Raw genomic sequence first — 8691 nt, 5'->3', positions numbered from 1 at the left:
CTCTTTCAGATTGTAGGTGTCGCTTCTGAGAGCATCTGGGCCTCCTTGGTCTGTGTTGGTTTTTTTTTTTTTCTTTTCAAGGTCCTTTGCTGCAGAGATGAACTCTATGGATAAAGTTTTTATTCTAAAAGAAAAAAATAGTTGTAATAATCTCTTTTGCTTGCGATAGCTTAGTAGAAGTGGTGTAGGAATTGTAAGTACTTCTTTCACGGTATAGCTACAGTTTTGCCCTTTATAAAAAAATAATTGGCTTGTTATTAGGGTAATATGGTTTTTTCTATATAGATTATAAAGACTATATTTATCAAATTTAATTTATTTTTTATATTATAAATCAATTGTTTTCAACGTCATATATTTAAAAAAAACATTATAATATTATATAGATCCAAGTTAATAAAACAAATTAAAGACTTCATATATATAAACAGAGAGAGAGATGGAGGGAGGACAAATTAAGCTCTCTCACTAATATTGCTCCAGTCAATAATGTCATCGTTAGAAACTAGGTCGAGTGGAGATGTCACAAAGAATTTAGCCTCAGTTTCAAGCAGCCTTTTACCAGCTTTTGGAATTGATGTTGATGATGGTTACTTGCACCTGAAGAAATATGTTATTGCTCCTTATGATAGAAGATACCGGTGAGTTCTTCTCTTCTCCGGCACAATTTAAATACTCTTCCATCCATAACAGTTATTTAGGTTCTTGTTCATGAATGTAATGCTTCCATATATATTTTTTTCAGCGGAAAAACCATATATTTACGAATTGATATTGCTATGAAGGGATACTTCCATGTTCAGCCACGTGTATGTTTTAACTGTTGTGCATGACTACTAATTTTAATTTGAAACAGAAATAAATGAATGAAAACAGCATTAGAAATAATTAGAAAGAATTATAATTTTACTTTGAATATTGAAGTTCATGTGCATGCTGTAAAAAAATAATTTCTCCTAAATATATTAATTTGATTGATTTGTTCGAAACTTGATTGGAAATAAATTAAGTCTCCACGCATAAAAATATGCTAAAATATACTCTCATTTTTTAAAAAAAAAAGGAAAGAAAAAAAGAAACAACCTTGGGTTTATAAAGATATCATTTATATTTATATATAGATGAGTGTATAAGAAATTCTAAAAGTGATAAATTCATTTTTGTGCCATATTTTAATAAAGTTAATGCATCAATAAATATATATACTATATTGATTTAAATGGGTTTTTTTATTAACATTGTGTGGCTTATTATATTCATTGTATTAAATAAATCCTCAAAAGACTTGATATACAAGACACGAGTCATAGTACATTGAGATATATCCATAAAAAAAAATTAAGTCAAAATTAAGGTAATAAAACGAATAAAATAAATTTAATTTAATGATTTGACATGTAAAAATGCTACAAATATAAATGATTTGTATAAATGATTCGTGACAAGAATTAATTCAATGTTAATGTTAATGTTAATGTTAATGTTAATGAGATGAAGGTGGTGGCAAACATTCCTTGTGGTGTTGGTGGTGTACTCAGCATGGGCATCTCCTTTTGAGCTTGCATTTAAGAAGGCGGCTACCGGAGGATTTCTGCCCGTCGATTTGGTGGTTGATGCCTTCTTTGCCGCCGATATAGTCCTAACCTTCTTTGTTGCTTATTTGGACAATACAACCTATCTTCTTGTGGATGATCACAAGAAAATTGCTCTACGGTATGATTCCAAATCACAACAAGACATACTGTGTGGATTCTAACGGCAGGGTGCTTATCTTCTATGGGTTCCTTAAAAGGATCTCAATTTTTTTCTAAGCCTATAGGTCGTGTAAGTCTTAGAGAGAAAAATCATTTAAGCTAAAAAGATTGTGAAGAGAAATTATTTAGCTCCAAGATCCTTAGTTAGAAGATCTATTTTGATACATATTTACGGCATAAAATATGAGCATTAAGATATCCATATATTGTAAAATAAATCATGAAATAAATGCATCCTAAAATTAAGATTGATTTAAAGATTTATTGCTAAATAAATTTTTTTTAACATTTATTCTCTTAATAATAAATTTGTTTCTTACTTCAAAACAAAAATAAACTCGAAACGTGCAACACTTCTTGCATGTTTTCTTAGATATATCACGAGGTTATTGTTCCCCATGGACGTAGCCTCGACTCTGCCATTCCACATCATACACAGAATCTTGACTGGCAAAATACACGAAGGAGAGGTCTTCGGTTTTCTCAATCTGCTTCGGCTTTGGCGACTCAGGCGTGTCGGTGAACTCTTCAAAAGGTAAATTTCACTATAGTTTAACAGAAAAGGATGTGTTCATTCTCTATACTAATCATTAACAACATATCTTCTACAGGCTGGAGAAAGACACACACTTCAGCTACTTCTGGACAAGATTATTTAAACTAACCAGTGTAATTGTCAATTCCTTCATATCCCTATAACAACTTTCAGATTTAGAACATTTTTGTTTTTACAATAGAAACCATGTTTTACAATATTTTTTTAAAAAAACAATTATTTAAAATTATTTTTTTATGTTTTTAAATCGTTTTGCTATACTGATATAAAAAAATTAAAAAAAAATTATTTTCATATATTTTCAAATAAAAAATATTTTAAAAAATTAATCACTTTCTTAGCAATGAAACAAGATTCAACCTCACCTGGTAGGTCAATTTAACAATTCAAGTTAACCCACCAACTTGACCCGAACTAAGTCGGTGTAAAATCCAAAGGTTATTTAAAAAAAAAATTCAAACCTTGAATTAACCTACTGATATATGAGTCAACTCACATGGCACATGATCTAGGCTAATGGGTCAAGTCTTATAACCATGCTTCCTAGTTCCTATGCCCAGCACCACAGCATTACTTGACTCGAGTGAATCCATGGCAGGTTACACTATTTGTGGTTCACTCGGCAGGATGTATCTACTACTGGATTGCTGTCCATCATGTAACAGAAGGTAATACTTGGATTGGAAAGCACGTTGAAGATTTCGAACAAAGAAGCATCTGGTTGGGCTACACGTATTCCATTTATTGGTCCATTGTTACCCTAACCACTGTCGGCTACGGAGACTTGCATGCAGAAAACACGGGAGAGAAGGTTTTTAACATGTTCTACATGCTATTCAACATTGGCCTCACAGCTTATATAATCGGAAACATGACGAACCTTGTTGTCCGTTCCGCAGTTCATACTTTTGCTATGGTAATTCTCTTCTATCCTGCAGGACGTGCTGTTGAACAATCCTACGGCTAGAACAATATCCAACAGAACATAACTAGACAGTAGACAGTGTTAGTTATAATCTTCTAATGCTTGGTGTCTCGCAGAGGAATGCCATCGATCAGATATTAAGATATGCAAGCAAGAATAGACTCCCAGAAGGATTGAGAAAGCAAATGCTAGCACACATGCAACTCAAGTTCAAGACAGCAGAGTTGCAGCAAGAGGAGGTGTTGGAGAACTTACCAAAAGCAATCAGATCTAGCATTGCTCAACATCTTTTCCATAGCATCGTTGCAAAAACCTACCTTTTCAAAGGAGTATCTGAAGACCTTATTACCCAGTTGGTAAATGTCCTATACTCTCCGTGAAACTTTTATCAGTCAAGACATTGATATCATTATTGTGGTATTAAGACAAAAGGGAGATTATGATCAGAATGGTAATTATGATTGACACCAACAACCAAAATGCTAACTCTGGACCCACTTGTGCTTACTTCTTCCAGGTATCAGAAATGAAAGCAGAATATTTTCCTCCCAAGGTTGAAATTATTTTACAAAACGAGATTCCGACAGAGTTTTACGTCTTAGTAACTGGAGCAGTGGTATGCCACCCCTCCCATCTCTCTCTCTCTGTGTAAGACGTAAAATCTTAATTATGCCTCAAACTGCAGGACGTGCTGGTGTACAGGAATGGAACAGAGCAGGTACTTACAAATACATGCATCAAAACATCAATCCTGAAATAAATTTGATTTTCTAATACCAAATACTCAAGAAATAAATTTGCTGATAATTATATAGCTAAGATATGTAATTGATTGAATGACCAGTACAGCAAGGACATCCCAAGCATGATGCATATTCTACATAAAAGGTTTTTCTCTATAAAGGAATTAGTGCATATAAGGACAACTAGTTAGGCCATTCTGGTGATAGAGATGAAAGAGGAAAGTTATTACAGATGATTATAAAGAGGATTCATCATGCACGTACGTAGCCAAAGACTCAGCAAGTACGCTTTTATTATGCATCTACATCACACTAATTATCATAATCAGTTAGGTTCTATTCTTTTGATTTGAAAAATTAATTGTTTGTTAAGATTCGGGAACTTTTCTGACACAGATCTATTTAACAAAGAACTCATGACAGAATCACGCATATGGTTTAATGTAAACCTTCACTTTGTCTGGAGAGCAGCAGCTAAGGATGCAAATCCCTGAAAGATAATGCCTCACAGATCGTGTCTCGTATCCTGTGGCAGCAAATCAACAAAAACGTGCAAGAAATCCCTATAAATAAAGTCCAAGACTCAATATCAGAAAACAAATTTCAGTCCTACTTGAGCTGGGAAATAATACGAGAAAGACAAAAAAACATGGCGAAGCAAATATAATAAAAGCATAATGATGTTTATGGCCACAAGAAAAGAAAGAGACTGCTTCTTCAGTTATCTCTGCACCTCATCTATTCTAGTATTACAAATTTCTTGAATTCAAAGAAATAGGATAACATAGGCAAACTAATGTAAGCAATCTCTAGGGAAATGATAATGAAACCCAAATGAAATCCATGCCTATAACATATAACCAGCTCTTCAATATCCTAAGAATCTATGTTCATGAGAGTTTCTACAGGTTTTGTCAAAACTAGTATCTTCAGACATGGCAGGGGAAATTGGGGTTGTATTCAACATCCCACAGCCTTTTACAGTGAGGACGAGGAGACTTTCCCAGGTCATCCGGCTCAGTCATCATCATCTCAAGCAAATGGCGCAGCCCCATAGCGAAGATGGAAAAAAAATTATCTTCAACTTCATCCAGGTTGAAACACTTGTTTGTCTCATTGCATGACCAACTATAATCAGTTGTGCACGGACTAGCACGTGTTTTAGAAGTACAATTTACTCTGAAGCTGAGGTAACTATTTATGCTGACTCTTTGATTTCAGTACCTAAAGGATTTGAAACGAGAGATGCAAGAAGAAATACCCTTTCTCAGGGAATTGCTGGAAGACACAGCTGTGGAGGTATATTTCTATCTTCAGCCAATTTAGCTAGTGTAAATAAATACTCAACTAATAGTAATATCTTAATAAACCTATCTGGCAGTAAACACAAGGCTTGTATTAAAGTATGCACAAATTAATTGACCTTGGAATTTTAAAGTAACTTTTAAATGATGTAAGAGAACAGTGCATTTTCCAATATCATTAAGCTGTAATTATGAATAAGAGAACAATGATATAAGAGTACAGTCCATTTCAGTTCTAATTCAAGATACCATAACCATTTGAATCTATATTTCAGATTTCTTTAAAATTGTGGGTACCATAGGGGACCTTTCTAGTTCACTATTCAGATTTGTGATTTATCAAATAATGGCTCTCATACATTCATCATCAAACTCGCACCAAAAGGAGTATTGGATTTGTAGTGAATGTTACAGTATTTCTGGTAAAATGCGCAAGCCTGTTACCATTCAGAAGAATGGCTGGCACAGGCCAGCATCAACCCATACCTAGAGGCTACAGCAGTTTGTTGACGGGGCTGTGTATATCTCCCCAAAACAGTGCATACAAGCTTGTATTGTTCAATATAAAATGTCTCTGACAATAATTCTGATGACTGTCTGTGTATACTCTACATAATGGTCATTATCTAATCCTTGCAGAAAGCAACATCAAATGAGGGGTTACGAAGTTCTGAGGCACTAAATTCTCAAAGAGAAACAAGTGTAGAAGGTAAAAAACTAGTAGTACTCATACTCAACAGGGTGGCCAGACTGGGAAAAGGGCAGCAAATAAAGATTGGTGTACCTACATCTCATTAGTGTTTTTTTTTTTTTTTGGTGGATGGTGAGGTGGGGTTTGTTCACTTTAATTGATGAAACATTTAAGATTTATTTTAGTTATTTGAAAGATCCATCCCATAATTTTTTCAGGAATACAAGAAAATTCTACTCCATTGCCAAGCACATTTCCCAAAAGAGTGATAATCCATGGGCATCATCCAAACGAAACAACAGGATATACAATGGGGAAACTCATACATTTGCCTGACTCAACAGAAAATCTATTCGACATAGCAGGTATATAGTGTATTGAAATGCATATCTATCCTCGGATGCTGGTATCAGTTTTAACAATCAATACCAAGACACAAGGAGCCAAAACTAAATAAGAAACGCAAATACAGTTCTCCAACACTAAATGGAATAAATTTGAGTTATCGAGGAGCAAAAAAAATCATTCTTAGACAGTCCATGAGTTCCATGAAGAGCCTAACACGTTCACATACACTGTCCCATGTGAATTAATCCATGAATCCATTCATTGTTTGCATACCAATTGAACTTCAAAGCTGCTAAATTTGATGGATGCAGAAACGAAGTTTGGCAAGCATGGAAACAAAATTCTTATGGAGGATGGCTCAGAAGTAGAAGAATTGGATGCTTTAAGGGAGAATGATCACTTGTTTATTTTTTAATGTTAAGAGCATAAAACCAATACCCCATCATCAGCCTACATGTTCAGCGCCTTTTGAGTTTCAATTTTGTAAACAACATGGTAAAAGTTCAAGACATGTAATATATGCTGACCTTTGCGGGTGTACATCTGCGCAATTGTGAGTGTTCATGGGTCTATGTCTTTATACACTTGCATTTATGTAGGCATGCTAAGTTATAATCCAGTAGCCACAGGCATACCCTAATCCTAACGTGAAAAGAAAACGATAACTGCAATCTGAATGCCAAGCCTCTGATAAAAACATAGAAGATAATAACACGAGACCTTTGAGCTTAACGTTCCTATTATGTGTCATTGAGCATGCCTAGCACGGCATAAGCAGCTTTCTGAAACCTTTCCTTCTCTTCCTCCAAGTCTTTCTTCCTCTCAAAAGCTGTATCTTTGCATTTCCCTATCTCTTCCATTATCCCACCCGTGGTTTGATCAATTTCACTGCACAGAGTTCATCAAGCATCAAACTAATTCACAGAATTTAAGTTAAAAAACTTCAAGAAAAAAGAGAAAAAATATACCTTCTTTTTTCAAATATTTAAAACAGTAATAGAAATTTTAATGAAATTTCTTATCTTAAAGCTGATAATTAACTCACGTTATCATCTTAAGCATGTTGCCCATTGCCATCTGAAACTGCTGTGACGTATCTGTACACAAAAAGAAGAATAAAATGACTAAAATCAACACAAAACATCGTTTTTTTACCATCGTTAATAAAATCAAGAGCTTCATTTCAGTTTCTTGAGTAAGAATCATAACAGATAATCTTAATAAGGATTATATGTCGCTAATATTAGTTAAAATTTTCCACAATTATTCAAAATTCCACGTTTCAAGAGTCATGAGAAGATCGTTTTTTAACCAAAAAAGCAAAATATGCATAGTAATCGCAACCAAACAGAGATCAATATGTAAAACATTATCATTAACAAACAGCCTTATCTAATTATTATGAAATTATTTTTTTTCCTCAAACTATTTAGCTTAACCTAAATCAACCACAGAAATTCTAGTAGACACTAACAAAATTTGTACGATCTGAATTAAAAAGAAAAACAGAAAATCAACAGCGTAAAATCATGTGATATCTAAATCTAATTAGAACAGATAACTGAATGCTTTAGCAAAATTCAATTAATAAATAAAACGCTTGAAAATGATAGTTTAAGATTTGATTATAATAACAAAATCATTTAATAATAATAACAGCAACACCAGAACAAAAACTAACCTAAATTGAGATTATTCGAAGCGTAATGAGTGCATAATATACAAAATTGAAGATATGAACTACGAAATTTAAAAAATAACGGAGAGAAATGAACTCGAGCCAGAGAGAGAGACGAACCGTAAACGAGAGAAGAGAGCAGAGATTCGGATTCGGATTCTGATGGAGCAGCAGGAAGAAGAAGGTTTGGATCGAGCTCGCTTGGAGCGGTAGTCGCCATTGAAGATATAGCTTCTTTTTGAGAGATAGATTGTTTGTTATGGAATCAGAGGGAGCGTGAAATGGAAGGATCGTATAGAGCGGGATTTTTAAAATTTCTGCAGGAGCTGAAATGTCAAAAACACCCTCCACTGAATTTTGACATAGACGTAGAAATCAAAGGGAATATTATTGTTATAAATTTAATAAAATTATTGAATTATCATATCAATTTATTAATTTGTTTAAGAGTATGATAGTGATTAATTTTTAAAATTTATTTTTAATATCATTATATTAAAATAATCTAAAAATATAAAAATAATAATTTTAAATAAAAAATAAATTTTAATTAACTTTTATTTGAGCCGTAATATCAAATAGGAGCTTAGTAGGTTACTAAATTGATTTAAATTATTTGTTTTTATTAAAATAATATTATTTCAGTGTTTTTTAAGACTTGGCTCAACTAAATTTGGATTGAATTTATCCGA

The 8691-nt window shown here is 33.3% G+C and overlaps 2 protein-coding genes across 3 annotated transcripts; one reads left to right on the top strand and one right to left on the bottom strand.

Annotated features, from left to right (window-relative positions):
• Nucleotides 1–489: 489 nt before the first annotated feature.
• Nucleotides 490–6080, top strand: LOC133688316 (potassium channel KAT3-like). The gene is made up of 10 exons (XM_062107751.1): nt 490–641; nt 1498–1713; nt 2163–2265; nt 2909–3226; nt 3352–3591; nt 3753–3851; nt 3921–3953; nt 4887–5084; nt 5200–5277; nt 5922–6080. The coding sequence occupies exons 1-10, from the start codon at nt 490–492 to the stop codon at nt 6078–6080; spliced, it is 1596 nt and encodes a 531-aa protein (XP_061963735.1).
• Nucleotides 4153–8337, bottom strand: LOC133689122 (uncharacterized). Of its 2 annotated transcripts, XM_062108872.1 has the most exons (4): nt 8120–8337; nt 7367–7418; nt 7042–7209; nt 4153–4504 (listed from the first exon to the last, which is right to left on the bottom strand). In XM_062108872.1, exons 1-3 carry the CDS (start codon nt 8217–8219, stop codon nt 7062–7064), a joined length of 300 nt encoding a protein of 99 aa, XP_061964856.1. In that variant the 5' UTR covers nt 8220–8337; the 3' UTR covers nt 4153–4504; nt 7042–7061. The 2 variants fall into 2 exon arrangements, with proteins under 2 accessions (XP_061964856.1, XP_061964855.1); XM_062108871.1 differs by lacking the exon at nt 4153–4504 and having other exon boundaries at nt 6703–7209.
• Nucleotides 8338–8691: the final 354 nt, after the last annotated feature.

Source organism: Populus nigra, chromosome 3 (assembly GCF_951802175.1).
Source record: "Populus nigra chromosome 3, ddPopNigr1.1, whole genome shotgun sequence".
Lineage (NCBI taxonomy): Eukaryota > Viridiplantae > Streptophyta > Magnoliopsida > Malpighiales > Salicaceae > Populus > Populus nigra.
Note: the sequence above shows the minus strand (reverse complement) of the source record. Positions and strands in the feature narration are given on the sequence as shown.

Excerpts from the sequence above, each read along its gene's own strand:
- LOC133688316 (XM_062107751.1), top strand. The coding sequence starts at position 490 with ATGTCATCGTTAGAAACTAGGTCGAGTGGAGATGTCACAAAGAATTTA. Across the intron at positions 3,227-3,351 it reads CAGTTCATACTTTTGCTATG|AGGAATGCCATCGATCAGAT; the intron begins GTAATTCTCTTC and ends GGTGTCTCGCAG. Across the intron at positions 5,278-5,921 it reads TGGAAGACACAGCTGTGGAG|AAAGCAACATCAAATGAGGG; the intron begins GTATATTTCTAT and ends TAATCCTTGCAG.
- LOC133689122 (XM_062108872.1), bottom strand. The coding sequence starts at position 8,219 with ATGGCGACTACCGCTCCAAGCGAGCTCGATCCAAACCTTCTTCTTCCT. Across the intron at positions 7,419-8,119 it reads GCTCTCTTCTCTCGTTTACG|ATACGTCACAGCAGTTTCAG; the intron begins GTTCGTCTCTCT and ends TTTTGTGTACAG. Across the intron at positions 7,210-7,366 it reads AACATGCTTAAGATGATAAC|TGAAATTGATCAAACCACGG; the intron begins GTGAGTTAATTA and ends AACTCTGTGCAG.